Source organism: Sminthopsis crassicaudata, chromosome 5 (genome assembly GCF_048593235.1).
Source record: "Sminthopsis crassicaudata isolate SCR6 chromosome 5, ASM4859323v1, whole genome shotgun sequence".
Lineage (NCBI taxonomy): Eukaryota > Metazoa > Chordata > Mammalia > Dasyuromorphia > Dasyuridae > Sminthopsis > Sminthopsis crassicaudata.
In genome coordinates this window covers 313,698,268-313,720,149 of record NC_133621.1, presented here as the reverse complement: position 1 = coordinate 313,720,149, position 21,882 = coordinate 313,698,268, and the positions used below count along the sequence as shown (strand labels likewise).

Below are 21,882 nucleotides of genomic sequence, written 5' to 3'. Positions count from 1 at the left end.
AAAGAGAGAGAGAGAAAGGCAGAGACATAGAAAGCTAGAGGAAGAAAGAGAGAGAGATGGACAGAGAGACACACAGAGAGAGTGAGGAACAAAGAAAAAGAAACAGAGACTGAGGAACAGAGATAGGAAGAGGGAGGAGAAGGAGGGGAAAGAGGAGGAGGGGAGAGGAGGGGAGAGGGGAGGAGGGGAGAAGAAAGGAGAGGAGAAGAGAGGAGGGAGGGAGAGATTGATTGTAGGAGAGGCAAATGAGTCACATATACAGAGCTTGTAGGACAGACAGAAGGCTGAGAGGTGGATTGAGAGGGGGTGGCTCTATGGATTTGGAAGCAGTCAATAAAGAAATGAATGGAACAGCCCTCCAAGGCGAGGAATGTGGCTCCAGGGTCCTGCTGGGAAATGCTCATTTGGAGAGAGCACGAGCCTTTGAGCAGACCTCTCTCCTAAGTTTTTGGTGCCGCTGCTCTTGGAGACATTCCCGAAGCCCCCAGATTTGCTCAGACTGTCCTCCCAATGACCTGTGAGCCAGCTAGCGTGATTATCCTTGTCCTCGTTGTGTAGAAAAGATCCTGACATTGCAAGAGGTGGAGTTGTCTTGCAGTATCACACATCAGGTTATCCAGAAGTCCCATTTGACCCCAGGACCTTCCTGAAGCTGGGCAGGCTGACCACACCCTGACCACACTGATATCATGATTATCAGACATTTAAGGTGTTTGCAGTGCTCTTCAAGGGGCTTTCCCTTTCTTGGTGTGTCTTCTACTTTGTATTTTTGGGATCTCCCCATTAAAGCCTTCTCCACCCATAGGTTCCCTGCATACAGTCTCCTTCCCACTCTTCTGGTTCCTCTGAAATTGTTTCCAATTTCTGTACGATTGGCACACTGTCCCAGTGGGTCTGCCTGCCTCCATTTTCTCCCCATTCTGGTCCTCCTTCCCCTCAGCTGCCACAGAGATGTTCCTTAAGCTCCAGATCTGGCACGTTAGTTCCCTGTTAGTGGCCCTTATTGTTGCAGGACAATATAACTGCTCTCTGACATTTAGGTTCTGTTTTTATTCACATCATATGCTGCATTCTCTCGTGCCCCACCACTTCCTTCCCTCCTGTCACCTGTGGATTCCCAGACTGAGTGTACAAGCTGGGGGTCGGTGTCCACTTAAGCAAACAACAACACGACCAGCACAGGATTCCTTCAAAGAACTCATTCTTCTTTGTGTTTCTTCCTCTCAGAAAATTGCCTTCATGGTCGCTCTAGGCTTGGTCACAGCAGAACACTTGGAAGGTAAGATGTCCAAGGGCTTCTCTTCCTTATCCTGCCTCAATGGTCCAGGCCATGATGGGCGGAACTATCTCGTCTGGGCTTGGTAGAAGAGGCAGACTGATCCCACCCCTGATTAAGGACACGGGAGAAGGATCCTTACTCATTAACCCCTACAGTGCAATGCGGTTTGGGAAACATGAAGTGCCTACTGTGTGCAGAGATCTCTGCTGGGGGGAAAGAGAAAGCTCAATGGAGCTCGAGCCCTGCTCTCTTGGAGCTTTCTATCTAGGAGGGGGATGAAACCCCAATACAGAAACCTCAAACGTACCCTATTGCATACTCATTGCATGGGCGCAGCCTTTGAAGGGACAAATCAAGCAGAGGGAGTGGTGTGAGGATAGACACAGAGGCCACAGAGACAGGGAAGGGAGCTGTGAATAGAGAAGAGTGGTCACCACCCACGGCTCTCCCCACCCCCACCCTGGGGTGTGTCACAAGGGGACAGTGGGCACTGCCAGCAGGAAATAGTCCTGAACAAGAAACTGACAACCTGGGCCACAGGCGGCACTCCCATCCCTGCTGCCCATCGAGGGCATTGACGATGATCTTCAAGGGAGAGGGGAAAGCTCCGGGAACTAATCAGGGAGAGAAGCAGAACAAGGGTGGATGATGATGCATTTAGCTGGCATCTTTCTGACTTAATTAGAAGGTTAAAATGAAAAGGAAGGGGGATGTTTGCCAAATGCCCCAGAGAACATGAGATGTTCAGTCATTCTCACAGGGCAGCTGCCCATGACCTCCACAGCCTCACATGGGCACATAGCAAGCACAACCTAGACATGGGGACATGCAGAGGGAAAGGGCAGTGCTCCTGGGCCAGGCCGCAGAGCAGGAGTGCAGTGCCATAGGCAAGGGGAGAACCCAGGCAGGGAAGTAGCATAGCTGAGGAGGTTGAGAAAACACATTCAGGAGCATCAGGATAGACATGGAAGAAGTGTTAGGGAAGATCAATGAAGGAAGAGACAGAAAGGGTCTTTTTTGTGGGAGTGAACTACAGATGATTTGGGATGAAATCCTGGAACTTGGGAAATGATTGATTGGTGTAATGGTGACGGCAGACTTCAATCAGTTGGACATTTTCCAGAGCTTGCTCTCTGTATTTCTTTCTCTATGATGAGCTCCTTTTTTCTCCCTTCTTTCTCCGCACTCCTTTATCTCCCTCTTCTTCCTTCTCTTTCCCTCTCTCTGTCCCTGTTTATTTCTCAGCAAATACACTCTTTGATCTCCTTCATCCTTAATTCTTCCACATATGGGGGAAGAGCCAGGAAGACTTGTTTTGATGCTTCCGATGCTCACCAACAAGAAGGGGTAGCAAGTAAATATAATGTGAATCCTGGAGGGGAAGAATCATTTTATTTCCCTCAATTATATGTAAAACAATTTTTCATATTCTTTTTCTTAGTTTTGAGTTTTTCATTTTCTGTCCTTCCCCCATCCCTGAGAGAATAAGCAAACTGATACAGGTTATATATGTGCTAGCATGTAAAACATATTTCCACATTAGCCTTGAGGTAAAAGAAAACAGAACCAAAAATGCCATAAAATTAAGAAAGTAAAAAATGTTGCCTTCATCTTCATTTAGACCCCATCAATTCTCTCTCTGGAGGAGGAGAACTTTTTTCATCATGAATCCTTTAGGGATTATCTTGGATCATTGTATTGCTGAGAATATCCAAATCATTCATAGTTGATCAGTATACACTATTGTTGTTATCCTGAACTATACACTGTTCACTTGGTCCTGCTCATTTCATTTTGGGAACTCAAAATAATTTTAAGTGAATGTTAAATTAAAAATAAAAATTGGGGCGAGTGCACATAGGCAGCTAAGTGGATAGAGCACTGATTCTGAAATCAAAAGGCATAAGTTCAAATCTAGCCTCAGGCACTTAGCATTACTTGCTGTGTGGCCCTGGGTAAGTCACTTAATTCCAATTGCCTCACTAAAAATGTAATTAGGAAATATTGCATGAAACAAATAAAAATATATTTTTAAAAAAGAATGAAATTTCAAAGACACAAAGGTAAATAATTGTGACGTGTGAGAATTAAGTTATTTAAATAAAATCTGACGATTAAATTTCTGCTGGGTTCTGGACAACAGGTCATGTTAGACACTAAAGATATAATGGAATTGAATTCAAAACAACAGGCTTCTGTCCTCAAGGAATTTCTAGTCCATTGTGGAAGGAAGGGAGGGGAAATATGAAGCATCTATACCTATAAGTCAGCATAGGACAACATGAGAGGGCAGGGAACGCTAGCTTCCTGAAGGTGATGCATGAGCTGAGTTGTGAATTGAACTCAGAATTTTAAGAGATGGGAAAAGAGAAATGCCTGTTTCAGACATAGGGGTCCCCTGTCCACACGCCTCAAGGTGAGATAAGTGTGTGGAGTTTTGAAAAGAATGAGAAGATCAATATATCTGGCTCATCAACAGAATAAAAGGGAGTTAGAGCATGAGCTTGATGGAGGAGAGCTTAAAGGAGGAAGGAGCAGTGATGACACCTTCAGCAGTTGTCAAGGAGGGTGAGGAAAAAACACACAAAAAAAACTTTTCAATCTTTTGGAGGAATGAAGTCAGAAAGCTGGATTTCAATGGAATTAGAAGAAAGCAGGTGAGACCCATGTAGACAACTCTAAGAGTTGGGTGGCCAAAGAAAGGAAGGCGATAAGACTTTGGGTTGGAAGAGATGATAGACTACAATTTGGGGAGGGGAAGAAAGAAGAACAAACATTTATTAAGCATTTACTACATGACAATGCTTTGCAAGTATCTCATACATCTCACTTATGGGCCAGTGTTCCCAAGACCCTTCGTGGTAGATTCAAGAACTGGAAGGTTGTTCTAGAGAGGCCCTGGAATGACCTTGTTGGGGAGGAAGCTGCAGAGGCTAGTTTTGGCTAACTAGAAAGGAAGCCCTTCCCACCAATTGGAGGAATGCACAATTAGATCGATGGCTTTGTGATGTAGTATGGGCTTTTTCAAGTAGAGACTGAGGGGCTGACTCAAGAATGCTAGGAGGAAGGTGATTCCCACACCAAGCAAGAGGCTGCCCTGGCTGCCTTCTGAGGGCCCTTGCGTACGTTGAGGCTTTGGTTCCCTCTCCCTATGACCTGGTTGCTTTGGAACCACACAATGTCCTGGGGACTTCTTACTGGGCACTGCCTCATAGTACCTCTAAGGACTCGAGTCACAAAGGAGGTCATGACTGTGTTAAGTGTGGCTGGGGAGGGCAGTGGCGCTTGGGGATGATGCCAGCTCATATCACAGTATGGGTGTTGGCTATCTGTGCTCTTGCAGAAATTCAGAGTAAGCGTCAGGAAAGAAAGAGGAGGAGTACAGCAAACCCAGCATACAGTGGCCTCCTGGAGACCGAGGTGAGTGCCTCTGCACGAAACTTAGGGAGATGGCCACCAAGGGGACACCGTGTGGTTGGGAAGGACTCTGGCAGTGTTGTAGAAATAGCTCAGCCCTGGCAGTCACAAGCCTGAGTTCAGATACTCTCCCTGTCCCCACATCGCACTCTCTCTTCAGTCTGGTAGCGTGTAGTACCAAGGATGCCCTCCTTCTTTGTTCTCCCTGCACCTCCTCATGGTGAAGCCTGACAGTCCAGCTTAGGGATACTGGACAGGGCATGGGAATTGAATCCAAACTGATGTCATGAGGCTGTGACCTTGGGCCAGTCATAAAACTATGCAATTCCTCAGTTTCTCCGTGTGTAACAATAGCGCCTCCCTCTCAGGGCTGCTTTTTGGGCCCAAATGAGATCACAAGAGCCCCGCTCTAGAGCTGAGAGGGATTGTGGAGGCTGTGGAGTGTCACCCTCTCATTCTACAGCAGAAGAAGTGAATCAAGTTACATGTTTGGCCCAAAGTCACACACTACAAAAGGAAGTGCCAGGAGGACTCAGAAGTCAGGTTCTTCCCCTACACCAGGAACAGCAAATGCACTGGAAGTGGGAGCCAGTCTGGGGCGGGGGGTTCTGAAAAATGGGAGAGGAACTGGTACGTGATACCCAATGTGAACCTTCAGAATCTCTGTGGCTTGTCCTCTGATCCCTTGGTTTGTCTAAGCTCTTTGCCAGCCAAGATTTGTCTTGTGTGGAGGTTGGAAGATTATTTCTGGAGAAGGGAAGAGACCCTAATTTAGGAGCTGGATACAAATTATGGCAGCTTTCTCCCTGGGTGTATTACAGTGGGTGGGAAGCAGCTCTTTGGGGAATCAAGGGTACTCACACAGGCCTCATCCTCTGCAGCGGAAACGCCTGGCGTCCAACTGCCTAAACAGCCCTTTGTTCCTGTCAGCAAGAGGTAAGTGCCCTGTTCGCTGGTCCCTTCTGCTTGGAGGGAGGGGCCTTGGTGGGGGCCTGTTCTCTGATTAAAATAGTTCAGCTGACAGCACCAGGGTGAGCTTCCCAGATCCACTGGCAGCCCCATGGTCACCTCCCCAGAACCACTGGCAGCCCCATGGTCACCTCCCCAGAACCACTGGCAGCCCCATGGTCAGCTCCCCAGAACCACTGGCAGCACCATGGTCAGCTCCCCAGAAACCACTGTCAGCACCATGGTCAGCTCCTCAGAACCACTGGCAGCACCATGGTCAGCTCCTCAGAACCACTGGCAGCTGAGTTTGAGGGTTTTTTCTAGCTCTACCATTCAGTAGTTCAGTGAGGACCAAGAATTCTTGGCCAAAAGTTCTTTCCTGAAGGGCAGCATCCTGGCCACCCTTGCATCAGGGCAGCAGACTCTGCCATGCCCCTCCTTTTGCTGTGGTATCCCCATACAATTCTTACTTGGCCCAGGCCGGAAGCAGAGGCACCCCCTTCCCTGGCATCCGCTCCCCACTCAGGCCTTGGCTGTCCTCCCATAGAGTACACAGCCCCACTAACTTCCTTATTCTCCACTAACTGTTCTCTGCCCTTCTTCCATGCATTAGCAAATGAGGAGCCCTGCTGGAAGGTACGTGATACCCAGTGTGAATCAACTGCACACGTGCATGTGCGTGTGCGTGTGCGTGTGTGTGTGTGTGTGTGTATGAGAATATGTGTATGTGTATGTATGAGAGTATGTGTGTGTGTGCAATTTGGCGTCATAGTCTTTGGAAACTGCTGCTTATCTGGTGGGTGGCAGGGGTCCGTTAGAGTTCAGCCTTGATTAATGAAAATGCTCAGGGAATAGGGGAAAGCTGACTGTCACCCCTAGGAATTGTGTGGTTGGAGTTGTGACCCCTTAGAGTGAAGGTCCCTTTCATCTCTGGGTTTTCTTGTGACTCTATGACCCCAAAATTTTACGTCTGAGTGTTTATATTTCTGGTGAATGAAAGCAAGAAACCCTTCATGGATCATCCTTTGTCCTTCAAGTCTCTCTGGAATGCCTGTACCCATATCCCTGCCTTAATACTTTGGCAGTGACCATAGCAGGACTCTCCTAAAATTCTGGGGACCTTTCAAAGCCTTGGGCTCTGTGCTCCAGACATCAATAGTCATCTTCAGATTGATGGATGGTTGAAATCCTGGGGTGGAGAGAGCCCAGGGCTGGGCATGGGAAAGACCTGATTCCTAGGCATGGTCTGCCACCAGCTGGCCATTTGATCTTGGACAAGTCCCTCAGTCTCTCTGAGCCATAGTTTCCTCCTCTGTTAAGCAAAGGAGATTCCATTGATGAGCTTTTAAGTGCCTGGTCATCAGAGGCCACAGAAGGGTGGTGGCTCTTACTGCCAGGGTGCTTGAAAGCTTCCAGGCCCTCACCTCTCACCAGCCAGGACCTGAAGGGTAAAAGTGCTGCACTGGGAGTCCAAACTCTGCCGCCTCCTGAATTGGGGCAAGCTATTCCTTGAAGACCTCAGATGATCCTTAAGTTTCCTTCTACCTAGGACCCAAGCCCTGTTAGTCCTATTGTATAGAAATGGACATTGAAGCTCAGGGAGAAAATTGATTTGCTCAGGATCACCCCGAGCAGGAAGCATGAGAACCTTTGCCTCTGTGTGGAAGGGCTGAGAACAGCATGAGTTAGATGGAAGAAGGGACTTCCCCGTTCCAATGACTGGGAAACACCAAAGCACAGTTTTACTTGGGGTGGGCCTGCACCTCTTTCAGAGAAACTGAGGAAGGTGGGGATGGTACAAAGGAGGAATCTGCCAAGGTTAAGGTCACTTGGCTAAGGAAACAGAGGGCCTGACTGAAAACCAGCTCTCCTTTACCTCTCTGGGCCTCAGTTTCTCCCACCTGAGCATTCGCAGGCTCAGTAAAGGGCAGACCTCCATGATTTCTCCCAGCCTCCTTCAGGATGATCTTCTTTGGTGACTAGGAACCAGAGGTGGGCTCTGGAAGAGCTGGATTGGGATTCTTTCCATTTGGTCCCTTCTTCTTACGGCCTCAGGAAACCGAGAAGCCAGTGCCTTGGGGAGAACCAGCCCAGCTTGGCCCCTCCTCGGGCTGCCCCTCCAGCCTCACCCCATCTTCCTCTGTCTTTCAGAATGAGATCTCCCATGAGGAGGTGTGTGTGATATGTAAGAGAGGCACCGACCTGCAGCCCTGTGGCACCTGCCCAGGGGCCTACCACCTCAGCTGCCTCGACCCCCCACTCAAAACCACACCCAAGGGCGTCTGGGTGTGTCCCAAGTGCCAAGAGAAGGTAGGGCCAGCCAGGAGCAGGGTGTGTACGTGGGGGAGGAATGGGCCTAGGCAGAATTGGGGCAGCTTGAGCCTGCACAGGGTTTGGGGAGGTCTTAGGCAGAGTTGGGGAGCTGGAGGCTGGACAGTGGGGAGGGAGGCAGGGAGGGCCTCTTTTCCCTAGTAATTCTGGAAGTTAACACTGGGCCAGAAGTGGACATCCACCATCTGCATACCCAACAGAGAGGGGTGCTAGGAGCAGGGTCTCTGGCCAATGGGTCCTGGAAGTTCTGGAGATTCTGGATCCCAGCACCGTCATGGAGAAAGGGCACAGCTGGGAACCCGGGCAGCTTTCCAGGGATGGAGACTTAGGCTAGCCTTTCCTGGCTTGTTGCAAAGGACTCCCTTCCATGCCTTCTGGGCTCCATCCTGACCTGCCTACTGGTCGTTACCATCCTCTCCTATCTCCAGGATTTTGTCCAGGAACACTCTCCCTCCTTTCTTACTTTCTTCTCTCTTGGCTCAGCCCAGGCCCCACCTCCTGGGTCTCCCCTTTTGCCTCTGCTTATCTCTCTATGAGTCTATCCAACAGTAGAATGCCAGAGCCCGTTTTTGTCTTTGTAACCATGGCCTGGGTCCTGCCTGGCACCCAGTAGTACTGCATTTGTGTGAAAGCTTGTCAACTTTGGAGCTGTCCAGCACCAGAATTTGTCCCTACAAAGCAGGGCCTCTACTTCCCTGGGTGGCAACCAGGACCCCGCTGAAAGGCCCCCCCTCCTCTCAGCCCTTCTCTCTGTCCCCCTTTAGTGACTTATGGAGAAGGGACAGAGAGATATGCTCAACAACAGCCTCTATGAGACTTCAGCCCCCGGGGGCATCTTCCCCCAGTGCCAGAGCCCTTCTTTTGGGGGCTTCCCCTTCTGAGTCAGGGAAGCTGGGCTCGTGGCGCTGCCCCACAGGCTGCCCTGCTCAGGCCTCGTCTCCCTGGCTCCCTGGGGACCAGGTCTTCAGCCTGCTCCCTTTCCTCTTTCTTCCAGGTGTTGAACAAAGATGAAAATGTGCCCTGGACAGGAATGCTCGCCATTGTTCACTCCTACGTCACTCACAAAACAGGTAGGGGCTGAGCCTGGTCAGAGAGAAGGCCGATAATTCCCAGATCCGGGCACTGTAGGGCCCCTGCCTCATGCTTCAGTTTCCCCAAGTGCCCCAGAGGTCTGAGCCCCTCTCCCAGGGGTATAGGCAGGAAGCCAGAATAGCCTGTTGGCCTGCAAGCTCCAGGCCTTACAGGGACCCTGGGGAAGGAAGCTGCTCAAGCTCACAGGGCCAGAGCCAAGACCGCCACCTCTGAGTTCAGAGCTCCTTCCCTGCCTGATCCCCATTGGGCAGAGGAGGTTCTGAGGCCCACAGATCTGCCTGTGGCCAGAACTCCCCCTAACCTTCTTTTCCCTCCCCTCCTTAGGGGACCCTCAACAGCCCATGGCTGCTCAGGAGGTAGCAGGGCTGAGATCAGGACCTCTCTTTGCCTAGCATGGGTCATTGTTTCAGATGGAGGGGCCCAGAATCCAATTGTTCCTGGAGGAAGGGGCCTTGGCAGGCTCTGTAGAAAGCCCTATCAGCCACCTTGTGTGGCCTGGAGTCAGCCCCCCCCCCCCCGCCCTGCCCCCTCCCTGCTCAAAATGAGCAGCCTCCAAGGTCCATTGCTGATGAGACAGGGAACTCATCCCATCAGTCAGATGAAGAGACCAGAAGGATTAGGGGAGGGCCAGCCCCCTCATTTTATAAGGGAGGAAATGGAGGTTCAGAAAGATGGCAGAATAAGCCTGAAAACGCCCAGCCCTTCAGCAGCCCTGCTCCTGTTTGGGCCTCTGGGCTGGGCGCGGGAGCTTGGCCCCTCCCCATGACTTGGGATGGTAGGTGTCTCCTGCCAGGCCACCCTCCTTCCCGAGCCTGTGCCTGACCCTGGGCTTGGGGCGCCCCTCTTGTCTCCTAGTCAAAGAAGAGGAGAAGAGAAACCTCCTGAAGAGGGGAAGCGAGCTGAAGAGTGAGCACAGACAGCTGGAAGAGAAGGATCGGCTCCTGAACTCAGCCATGAAGGTGAGTCCTCCGGGCGGTGTGCCCCAGTGAGGCGGCCAGCCCGGCCCAGCTCCCGCCCAGCCCAGGCCGGGTTTTACAGCACAGGCATCCCATCCCTTCCACACTCATCCATTTAGCAGACACGTGACATCCCTGGGTATGGTGCTAGGAGAGGGTTTAGCTAGGCCCTGTCCTCAGGGAGTTCCCTGACTAGCAAGGAGAGTGACTACAAATCCAGAAAGCTGGTGGAGCACCTACTGTGTGCACAGCACATGAACCAGGAAATGCTCCTGAGAACTGAGGCAGAGGGTTGGCCGTAACCCTGAGGATCCCGGAACGGCGCTGCTGCTGCTGCTGCTTCTAGGAGCTTCTTTCCTTGGTCGAGCCCCATCCCCCCTTCTGTGCTAGGCTTTCCATCTGGTCCATGTCTAACCTGTCTGGAAGTCAAGTCTCCCCGTCCTGGCAGCCTGTCAAGGGTGTTCCTCATCTCTCCCCTGACTTGGACATGTGGCTCACTCACCTGCTTCTGTCCCCAGCAAACGCTTTAATTGCTCCTGTCCTCAGTGCTCCTTAAGCACAGAAGGCTTTCCCTAACTGGTGCCTGGGGCATTGGCAAACTATTCTGTTCTACTAATGAGGAAATTGAGGCACGAGTTGATTAACTGACTTGCATGCACCATGAGGAAGCAGCAGAGCAAGAGCCCGAGCCTAGACTGCCCTCCTTCCCTCCCTCAGCCCTTCCCAGAGGGTTTGTGGGTGGGCGGGGGTGGCTCTGCCTATGCCCAGACCACCATTATCGCCAGAGTCTCCTTGCCTTCAGCCATGGGAGAGCTCCGTGCCCGGTCCCGCCGGGCCCAGCCCGAGGGGCAGAAGGGTGATGGGTGGGGCGACACCTTCAGCCTCTCTCTGCTCCCTTTGGACAGAAATGCCTGGAGCTCAAGACCAGCCTGCTGGCCCAGCGCAAGGGTGCCCAGTCGTCCCTGGAGCGGCTCCGGGCCCTGCTGCGGCTGATCCGGAACGAGCACATGCTTCAGGTCACCATGACCACCACCACCGCCTCTGCCTCCTCGCTGCTGGCTGTGCCTTGGATCAAGCCGCCCGCCACCTCCGCCACTATGGCCGTGCACACAGCCCTCCAGCAGGCCCAGGGGAACAACTGAGGCCCAGCCAGGAGTGGACCCCACGGGGTGAGGGGCGCCCACAAAATGATACCCATCTGACCCAGGTCCCCCTCCTAAGGGGCCAGCTCCTTGGTGGGCCTCTGGTCACTTGGGGCTAGTTGCTTCTGTCCATTGGCCAATATGATATGATGAATCTTAGATGAAGAAAGGAAAGGTGGAGAGAAAGGAAGGAGGTGGGGAAAGGGGCAAGATAGAAAGGAGAGGGAATTAGAGAAAGGGGAGGAAATGGAGCAAAAGCAGGAGGGAGGAAGGGAAGGCAGGGTGATACAAGGAAAGGAGGAGAGAAGGGCCCCGATCCTCGGTTGTGGTGAGCAGACACTTGTCTGAAGGGGAGAATTTAAAGTACCAGACTTAGTTGATGATCATTAGCAGGATTAGGGGTAGGTTTTAGAGCCCTTTGGGGGAAGGGAAGGCCCATGGACAGTGAATCGTGCCCCTCAACTGGGGCGGCAGCATCAGGTGGGAGGGCTTTGGAGTCGGGATTAAGGCCGGTAGTGACTGGACACTAGCGGAGGTTCCCACTCCTTGTGCAGGCACCCAGAACCCTCCATCAGAAGTCTCCTCCCAGAGAACGGGCATCTACACAGAAGGCAACCCAAAAGCCGGCCACTTGCCCACTTAGCTTTTCTAGTGGAATACTGAGACCTCTCTGTGAGTACTTTGTGAAGTGTTGAACAAGCTGTGACTGTCAACCCTTCGTTTTTCAGGTCCCTTTGACTTCTTTTGCTATTGATGTATTTTTCTCCTGGCGTTTGGGGGCGATGGAACGTAGACCGGACATTGGAGCTTTTCGGCAGGATTTGGGGCTTTCAATCATTTGACTTTGGGGTTGGAGCCTTAGGGGTTTTTTGGCTGTTGTTTTTCCTTTGAAAGAGCCAATATATATTCCATTTTTTTCCGTTTCTTGCCAGTATGGACACTATGCCAAAAATACTTTTACATTTTTGTACTGTGTTTTTATTGCAAAGATATTTAATGTGAAGGAAAAATAAATCGCTGCTCTTTCCCTGCAGGGCCACAGCCGCTCATGGCCCAGAACAAAGGTTGACCTGCCTCTGGGGGAGAGAGGCAGTCCCATTAGAGGGATCCAGAGACTCTTTCTAAGGAGGGGTGGGTGGGGCACATCAGGGAGGAGGAGGAAGAGGGGCTACTGGCTTGATATTTCAAGGATCTATAGAAGCCCTGAGTCCTTTGGCCAATAAATGTTATAGTGACAAGAGCTTACGTGAGAAAACCCTAAAGCTCCGGATGTTCCACAAACAAGTATTCCTGAGAGTCCCAGGATCAGCACCGGGGCCAGCGCTCACCAGCTCTCACCTAGCTGTTGCCAATTCTTGTCAGGGCCACCTGCTCAGATGCCCACGCGGTCTCTGGACGGGTGGCGGGACCAGGGGGCGCTGCCTCTGGAGACGCCACGGTGCCGTATCCCATGAGCCACGCCTCCAGCCAGGGGCTTGGTCTCGGCGCATGGGCCCTGCAACCATTTTCACCATTCCGGGAGAAACTGTGCAGAACGTATGATACAGATCTATTTTAATACACTTAACACTGGGTTGAACAAGATTTTTATATTCTTTTATTGACAAACAAAGTGGATTAAAGAAACGCCATTGTTATTGTTGGTGATTATATGCCAATATTTATATGCATCACAAGGGGGCTTGCAGTAGGACCTTTGGTTCAGATTTCACGGTCTTTTCTTTCGTCTCGGGTGGATCCGGTGGGAACACTAGCAGGCAGGATACAGGCAGCAGCCAGCCCCTGTGCTGTGTCCTGGGACTGGCCGTTGGTAGGCTTTGGTTTCCATTTTCATTTTTCTGCTTTGGTTCGGTTTTGCGAAGGGGGACTGTCCTGTGGATAGTGCGCATAGAAGGAAAAAAGTGTTTGTCTTAAATATGCTTCTGTAGTTTTAATTCTTTATGATGCATTAAACTCAATTGATGATTTCAGAGGCTCCTGATGGTTTCTGGCTTTCCCAGCCTTGGCGTCGTGGAGGAAGGCAGGGCGGAGGGGGAGGAGAAAAGAGAAAGCGGGAATGAGAAGTAGAGCTGAACTAGGGAGACGGGCCCATCTCTGGCTGTGGGAGGCAGGACTACCGAGCCGAGGCACAGCAAGGGAGCACTGAGGGTCAAGCTTCTCTTGTTAGAAGCTGCTTGCAGCCACGAGCTGAAAACGGGAAGAGCCTGGCTCCCAAGCTGCTCTAAAGAAAGCCTGACACACAGTCTTGGTGGCAGAGCTGAGGATCCTGGGAGGTTTTCCTTGGGTGCCTCTGAGAGCCTGGGATGCCCTATTGGTCTGGGAAGCTGCCTGAGATGCAAGATCCCAAAGGGCCTGGCCAACTGGGACCCATTGCCAAGGAGGTGGCGGCTGCTTCCTTGACACTGCCCGATTCTTCCCCTCTTCCCTTCAGAGCTGGAGGTGATCTCTTCTGTCCATCCCCTCCCTGATCTCCACTGGGGAAGAACCCAGGAAGGCTCCCTATGCCCCAAGAGCAAACAGTCCTAACAGCTGACGTTTCTGCCAGAGCCCACATTAAGCACACTCGTGATCTTCCTTGTCCTCACGACCTGGGAGGTGGTGCAACGACTGTCCCATGTTTACAGCTGAGAACTAAAGCAGAAAGAGCTTGCCTAGGAACTTCTCCGGCTGGATGTGAACTCAAGATTCCAGGCCCTGCCCCCCTCCCCTAGGTGCCTAGCCACCCCTTGATGGGAGGCTTCTACTTTAGGGTTTTTTAAAAACAATAATGGCTTTTTATTTTTCAAAATGCATGCAAAGATAATTTTCAGCTCTCACCTTTGTAAAACCTTGTGTTCCAAATTTTCCTTCCTTTCCCCTCCCCAGACACCAAGTAATCCAATAGATGTCACATATGCAATTCTTCTATACATATTTCCACAATTATTGTGCTGAACAAGAAAAATCAGATCAAAAAGGAAAAAAATGAGAAAAAAACAAGCAAACAACGTTGTCTGGGCTCTGGCTTCCAGCAGAGCTGCCACGCTGCCATCTTCAGCCCGCTTCTATGACTGCGGCTCCTGCTGCTCTGGGATGATTCTGTAAGGTGCACAGCTGGCCACCCAAGACACACTCAGCCCACTGGACTTCCTGGGCACCACCTGCTGGAAGGACTCGTGGTCCTCAACTATCTGGCTGGAGAAGACCAGAATTCCCATAGTCCCTCTGGGTATCCATTCCTGAATCCAGAGGAAGCTGGAGGGTCTCATGCTCTGGCTCTACTGAGCCCTCTCTCAGGACCCTGGGCAGTCAGTTCTGCACTCCAGGGCAGCCCCTGACAGGCTGGGGGAGTTCTGTCCCAGATCCCACCTGGGAAATGCTCTTCCTGTTATGTCCTCCATTGTCTCCCCTGACTTGTTATGGGTGGGACCTCTCTGGACCACAGTTTCTTCATCTGTAAGATGGGGGGCTGGCCGGACTCCATCTTCTCGTTGCCAATTCCAGTGGCCTTTTCTGCAGATTCATTCTCCACGGCCTCTCTGCAGCCTTGGACATTATAGGTCACTCTCTCCTCCCCCGGTTTTCCTGGCATTGCTCCTTCTGGCTCTCTTCCCCCCTATCTGAATTCTGCTTCTCCATCTTCCTTGCTGGATATTCCTCCAGATCTTGTCTTCTAACTGGGGGTGTCCCAGAGGAGTCTGTTCGGGGTCCTCTTCTCTCCTTGGTGATCTCTCCAGCTCCAATCAGACTCAGTTATTATCCCTAAGTGATGATCCTCAAATCTGCGATTCCGCCCCAAAGTCTCTACTCAGGGAGGAAATGTGCAATACAAACAAGATACATCAGAATAAACTGTGGTGGTCTCAGGGGCAAGACGCTGAGCTTGAGAGGACTGGGGAAGACTTCTTGAAAAAGTGGGACATTAGCTGGGTGCAGAGGAATCCAGGGGAGGAGGGAGGAGGTTCCAGGCTGGCAGCTCATCTGCCATATCCAGGTCCCAGCGCTCCACTTCCCTCTCAGTGGATTCCGGGGCTGCCCTGACCCCTCCAGGATCACCCGGAAATTCTGTTTGGCTTTTAAAGCCCCGCCTCATCTGGTCCCTGGCACACAGTAGGGGAGACCCTCTGAGCAGGAACTCAGAGGGAGGGCTCAAGGAGGAGAAGAAGTTCTAGGGAGCTCAGAGGTGGGGATCACAGAGGAGCCAGATGGACTACCTGGTAGGGCAGGTCCCAGGTATAAAGGATACCTTCAAAAGGTGGTTTAGAGTTACCCAGGGGCTGGGGGACGGACAGTGGAGGCTGACAGAGAGCTCCTTCCTCACCATCACTATACAGAGAGGATAGTCTGGGAATTGATTTTAGCTGATAATCACAGGTTGGGCTTCTTCCTGACTGGAAGAGAGGCAGTCCACATCACACTGGGCTGGCCTGGGGTGGCTGTTCCATGGTCCTGGTAGGTGAAACTCCTGGGATATTTCCCCCAGGGGCAGTAGTTAGGCACATGGCCACAGACCACTGAGATGTGGTGCGTTCGGACTGAGTTTGGCAAGGTCCTGGCCAAGGCTACCGAGCAAGCACGTCTGGGACTGCGGCAGGCAGCCTGCTCAGGCCGTGTCCCGGGAAAGGTCCCCGGGGACGAATCTCCCCAGTGACGGGGTCTTGAAGGGGATCTATCCACTGTGCCATTTAGCTGCCCCAGAGGCTGACTTTCTGTAGATACACACAGTCCAAACTCTGGACCACCAACCTCACCTTCAGAGTCATTGTAATCTCAAGCTCCCTTCCTGCCTGTGGCCATTCCACCGAGGCGATCTGCTGACGTTACTTCTGGACGGCCTTTCATTATTTCAAGCTGCTTTGCATCCCTGCGTGTGTGGCCATGGGCACGTGCGTGCATTGCCAGGGGTTTATCTCCCCAGTCACTTTCTTTTTGCCATGGAAATGATCCAAAAATTGTTCTTTGAGAAGAGGGAAGAGTTCACGGGGGCACCCAGCACAAACGCTGGCATTCTGCGGTTATTGTTTGTGAGGAGAGATGGTGATCAAAGGAACAGTAGGGGACATCTCAGGGACACCTCTCCGAGTCGGCAAATTTAAAACATATATTTTCCCCGCACCCGCATTTCCCCACAGCCCCTCCTGCATAATTCATGAGCTGTGCCTGAATGTCATTGTTCATTCCGGCATTCGCAGCTCCCCGCTCTTTGGAGAGCCACAGTGTTCATTGTCCCCCATCTCCTCCTCCTTGAGCCTGAACCCTGAAACAGTCACACTATTGTTCTGAGCTGCTGGAGAGCAAGATGCCTCCTGTCAGGGAAGAAAGCTGCAGGTTCCCAAACTAACAAAGAGTGTTTGCAGGGGACCGTGAAGCCCTCCCTTTGTTTCCAGGAGCATCAGCTGGCTCGGCTATTCAGAGACTGGCCAGTCCTGGAGACCAGAGCTCCTTCCTTGGGGCCGCTAGGAAGAAGCACAGGGTTTGGAAGCAAGAGTACGTCACCTGTTCTGGCCCTGCTGCTCAGCTGTGGGATCATGGGCAAGTCCCTTTCCCTCTGGGCCTTCATTTGCTCTCTCATGAGTGATGGGGACATGCAGAGCCCTTGGGCAGGGCTGTGCAGGGACCGCCTTCGGTTTTTAATGGACTCTGAGGGGCTTAGTGGGACATCGGGGATCATCTGACATGCTAGGAAGAAGCTGGGGAAGACGGACATTGAGACAGCTGTGACCTAGTTCCCCCAAAAATCACACACACAAAAACAGCCAGAAGATCCTGGACAATAAGGGGACCATCAGCAAAGCAGGTCCCTACACTAGCAGCGGGCCAGAAGGAACCTTCCCAGGATGACCTAAGATGGCCTAGAGCCACAATGTTGTCTTTGGGTATCTCTGTATCCAGAGTGGAGTTCCCCAAGGGTGGGTAAAAGCCCATAGCAAGAACCTCGGAAGTGACTAGGAGTGATGGTGGCAGACCAGGGCTGAGGGACATGAGGCCCCAGAGCTCCCTCCTGAAACACCATTGAAGGCCCCAAAGAGCCGATGTTTCAGAACTCAAAGATTCAGGGGGTGGAGATCTTAAACCTAAAATCTTGGCTCATCTTGGGAAGAGACTAGACTAGACAAGCAACTGAGGTGACGCCAAACAGGACTGACTTTCACACCCCGAAGCACAAAATGGGCAGGGTCTGGCCCAATTCAAGAAGCAAACATAAGATGTTGAACTCTACAAAGAATTCTAATGGATTCAGAAAGTCCCCAAAATCCAGTTTGGAAGGCAAGAGTGACTCCAGAACTACATGAAGAGACTCGAAGAAAATGATTCACCTCCCTCAACCATGTGACTCCCTGGAAGGACCAGAGCAAGAGGCAAAAAACTAAATAAAAACTAAACTGACTTAAAAGAAAAAGTGGCAAAATTTGATCTAAACAACAGATTCCCCCAAAACTTGAGTGCATCAAAGAAAAACCAAAGACTCCACGAGACAGGAGGAAATTAAATCAAAAGATTGGGAGAAAAGGGAAAATAGAAGGTACCTGCTTTCAAAAAAAACTCACCTAGAAGAGGGTGTAAAGGAAGGATCATTTAAATCATTAGAGCCCAATCCAACATGGCTGTGTCTAAATCAAGGACCCATTTTTGGAAGAGTTGCTCATGTCTTTCTCTCTGACCGGGGCTAGTGACCGATAAGCATATGGCCTCACTTTTGCACCCCCTCCCCTCTGTGTCTCTCTCCCTCTCCCCCCTCCCTTCCGCACTGTCTGCTTGTGCCTGCCTGTCTCTGTCTCTTTGTCTCATCTGTTCTTTCCTGCTTTTTGCTGGAGACTGCCTATGGTTACAATCCTGTGAGCTTCCAAAGTTCAGGAGAGGGAGCCGCAGAAGTTGTGGAGCTACAATCCATGCCAGGATTTGCTAGAAACCAGGCAGTGGCAGTGAGGAGCCAAGTCCCAAGCCACAGCCTCCGAGTAGAAGAGATTCCCGAGTCCCCCATTCATCAGTCAGCCACGCTTGGAAGTGAACTGGGAAGGCAAACGCTATGACAAGAGTGCACCGAGTGTGAAGGCTCCTTTCCCAGGACTGAAGCTACAAAACAGTCACAGAACCCCCTGAAAACCATGACTTAAAATTAGCCCCCCCAAACCAAAAACAAGATTGCAAGAAAGCATTGCTTATTATTTCCTGGGAAATTGTTTTTAGTGACTTTTTCTGGGTTTCTTGGGTTGGGATGATGGCGACTGAAAAATTCCACTCCCAGCCCCATGTGTCTCTCTCCCTGACTGGCCATCTCTTCTCTTTGGTGGGTAGGATCAGGTTTTTGGGTAGCGTCATTTGGGGCGCAGCTGCAGCTCCTTTGCCTTTCCCTTCTGAGGTTTCTCATGGGTGTGGAATTATCACTCAATGTTTATTAAGAGCCTGCTATATACATCAAGATGATCTTGTCACTGGACCCAGATGGTCTGGAGGGGAAAGTGAGGCACAGCCCTCCCTCACTTAAATCCAATTCACTTGCATGTCATGGTATCCCCTCCCTGATGTCTTGGCTCTCTCTGAGAAGGAAAGACACCCAAGTACTAAGTGCCAGGAACTGTGCTAAGTTCTGAAGATACACAAAAAGGTACAAGGCAGTTCTTGCCTTCGAGGAGTTTGCGACTGAATGGGAGAGACAAGTAAACAATATTTACAAATATGGACAAACTCTGTGCTGGAATCGTCTTATTTGAATTTCCTTTCCTTTAAACTTGAAGGAATCTTTTCTTGCTGCTTACAAAATTTGCTGATCACTAGAAATGTTTAATTTAAACACTTCATGTCTTGGAGTTTGAAGCATCTTTTCCCCCAGAGGCAATCTATGGATTCTTTCAACCAATGCTTTTTTTTTTTTTCTGTATTGAGACAATTTCTGGACAGTTTTCTTGTATTTCCTGAATTCGGATGCTCAGGTTTCTTATTTCCCATTCTTCTGGGAGACATGATCCCTGAGCTGTCCCAGTATACCCTCTTCTCAAGGTCAAGGGTTCTACACTATAGAGAGATGTAGAATTCTTGGAATTGGCCCCTTCTGCTTCCCTTCCTACCTGCACTAGGGTTTCAAATTTGTTCATCTTTTCTTACTGGAACTCTCCATTGTGAATTCACTTTTCACCTTACTCATTGAATTTTAGTCTTTCATTGAGAGCTCAAACCTCTATGATATGGATTCATAACATGTTCAGTGATGGGTTTCACTTCTCATTTGAATTTCTGGGCACATTTTCACCTTCCTTCAGGCTTTTTTGAGCTCCATTAAGAGACTATACTACTTATTGGCTCAGTTTCTTATTCTTGTAAGATTTGATAAGAACCTCAAAATGTCTCTGAAGTTTAATCTTCATTCTTTTATTATTGACTTTTGGGCTAGGTTTTCCCCCCAAGTTTTAAATTTTATTTTAAACTTAAATACAAAATAAGAAACAAAACATTGCCATGTACATAGCAGAATCTAAAAGAGGATTCAATATAAAACAATAAATTTCCATTTCAAGAAAACCTATATAAATATTACACATTGTTTTGAAAGCTGGCCAGCTTTATTTGCATCCTTGTAGGTTTTCTTTTGTTCTCTGCTGTGCACTTTGTACTTTATTTTCTACTTCCATCATCCCTCCCCCCAAAAAGGCTACAATTGAGTGTGTAAATATAGAGGTATAGAAACATATACACACACGCATATATATATATATATGTATATATATATATAAATATATATATACATATATATATATATATATATACACACACACACACACACATACACTATACTTATTTCCACTTGTCATCTATTTCTCTGAAGGGGGATAGCATTTTCCTTCATAGGCCCAAGTCTTTCCATGTTTTCCTAAATCAACCAGCTCATCATTTCCTACCACACAGCAATATTCCAACCCAATCACATTCTGAGAGATTGTCTCTGGAAGCTTCTCCTCTAGTTTTCTACATTCCTGCTACATAAGCTTTATTTATACAAGAAAATTTTAATTTAAAATAATCAAGAATATCAGTTTACACTTCAACAATAATCTCATCTTATAATATAGTTCAAAATCAAAAACTACAAATCTGCTTCCTTTACAATCTACCACCTCCCTACACACACACACACACAGATTTCTTTGAAGTTCTTGACCTTTTGTTCTTCCAAATGAACTTTATTATTTTTCTAACTCAGATGATTTTTTAATAATTTAATTCAGATGACATTATATGAATAGTTACATAGGTAAATTACTCGCTCTTTCTTTTTAAATCATATTACCTACCCATGAAAAATAAACATAATTTCAATTACTTAGATTTTTTTATTTGTATAAATTGTTTTATGTTTATGTTCATATATTTCCTGTGTCTGTTTTGGAAGGTACACCCTCAAGTATTTTATATTGTTTTATTATTTTACTAAATTGTCTAAAACAATATTGAATAATAGGGCTGGCATAAAGTGTAGTTTCCTACCCTAATAAGCCTTTTCTGAGGGGGGAAAGGGGGCAGGCAGGAAAAAAAATCTGCTTCAATTCACATTCAGAGCTCATCAGTTCTCTCTCTGGAGGCAGAGAGTTCCAAAGGACCATGATGAAAATGCTATCTTGGATCATTGTACTGGTGAGAAGAGCTGTCATTCACAGCTGATCACCATATACTATTGCTATTACTGTGTACAATGATCTGATTCTGCTCTCTTTACTTTGCATCAGTTCACCTGAGTCTCCGCAGGTTTTTCTGAAATCATCCTGCTTGTTATTTCTTGTACCATCATAATCATATACTACAACTTACTTGGCAATTCTTCAGTTGATGGGCATCCCGTTTCTAATTTTCTGTCACCACAAAAAGAGTTGCTATCAATATCTTTGTAACCTGTACTTCCTTTTCTTTGAACTCTTTGAGCTCTGGGATACAAAGTTAGCAGTGCCATTGCTGAATCAAAGGGCATTATGCTGGGGTTTTGGCTTAATTTTCTTCCTCTTGAAATTTTTGCTACCATTTTCATGTCTTTGCAATAGCAAGCTCTTATGTCTGGAACACTCTCGTTTCTAACCTCTGAATCAGAATTGTCAAAATGACATGAGTGATAACATGGAAAAATAGACAGAACACTGCACTGGAGTCAGGAAAAACAGGTGGGAATTCCACTCCAGCACTTATTAGCTGCATAACAAATGGGCAAATCATTGAACTCTAAAATTCAGTCTGTAAAATGGGATTAATAATACTCCTTGCCAAGATTGTGCGAGGATCAATCACCAATTAATAAGAAATTATTAAGTACCTACTGTGTGCCAGGCACCTTAGGAAATAAGGCATATAATATTGTTCAAAGTGTTGCATAAAAGTCCTTATTAGTGTTGTTATTGTCCCTCAGCAAAGAAGAGAGCATATATAACCCAGAAGTTCAGAGCCAGATGATACTTTTGTGATCATCTGGTCCAACCATCTCATTGTACAGAAGGAAGGGAGTTGTCCAAGGTCACCCATCCAGTCAATTAGTGGCAAAGTCAGGACTTGAAGCTAGATCTCCTGACCTCTACACCCAAGTTCATTCTATGATACTCTGCTGCGTCTCAGGGAAACAACAATGACCCAAGTCTAAAGTAAGGGTTAGAGTCATGACATCTATTCTGTCGCTTGGTCTCCACAACTGCCTGATGGGTTAGGAAGATGGAAAAGATGGGCCTTCCTGATCCCCTTTTGGAGAGGAGGAAGCTGAAGGTCA

At 49.1% G+C, this 21,882-nt stretch overlaps 1 protein-coding gene across 3 annotated transcripts in view; it reads left to right on the top strand.

Annotated features, from left to right (window-relative positions):
- PHF21B (PHD finger protein 21B) overlaps window positions 1-13,132 on the top strand; it is a 120,007-nt gene extending 106,875 nt beyond the window's left edge. For 2 of the 3 annotated variants that reach the window (XM_074272137.1, XM_074272139.1), the window contains exons 6-14: window positions 1,228-1,279; window positions 4,623-4,699; window positions 5,578-5,632; window positions 6,258-6,280; window positions 7,796-7,954; window positions 8,970-9,045; window positions 9,923-10,026; window positions 10,929-11,192; window positions 11,720-13,132. In XM_074272137.1, the coding sequence (XP_074128238.1) occupies window positions 1,228-1,279; window positions 4,623-4,699; window positions 5,578-5,632; window positions 6,258-6,280; window positions 7,796-7,954; window positions 8,970-9,045; window positions 9,923-10,026; window positions 10,929-11,165 (783 nt within the window). In that variant the 3' untranslated portion in view covers window positions 11,166-11,192; window positions 11,720-13,132. The remainder of the gene's footprint in view (window positions 1-1,227; window positions 1,280-4,622; window positions 4,700-5,577; window positions 5,633-6,257; window positions 6,281-7,795; window positions 7,955-8,969; window positions 9,046-9,922; window positions 10,027-10,928; window positions 11,193-11,719) is intronic. The other variant, XM_074272138.1, reaches the window with a different exon arrangement.
- The last annotated feature ends 8,750 nt before the right edge of the window (window positions 13,133-21,882 follow it).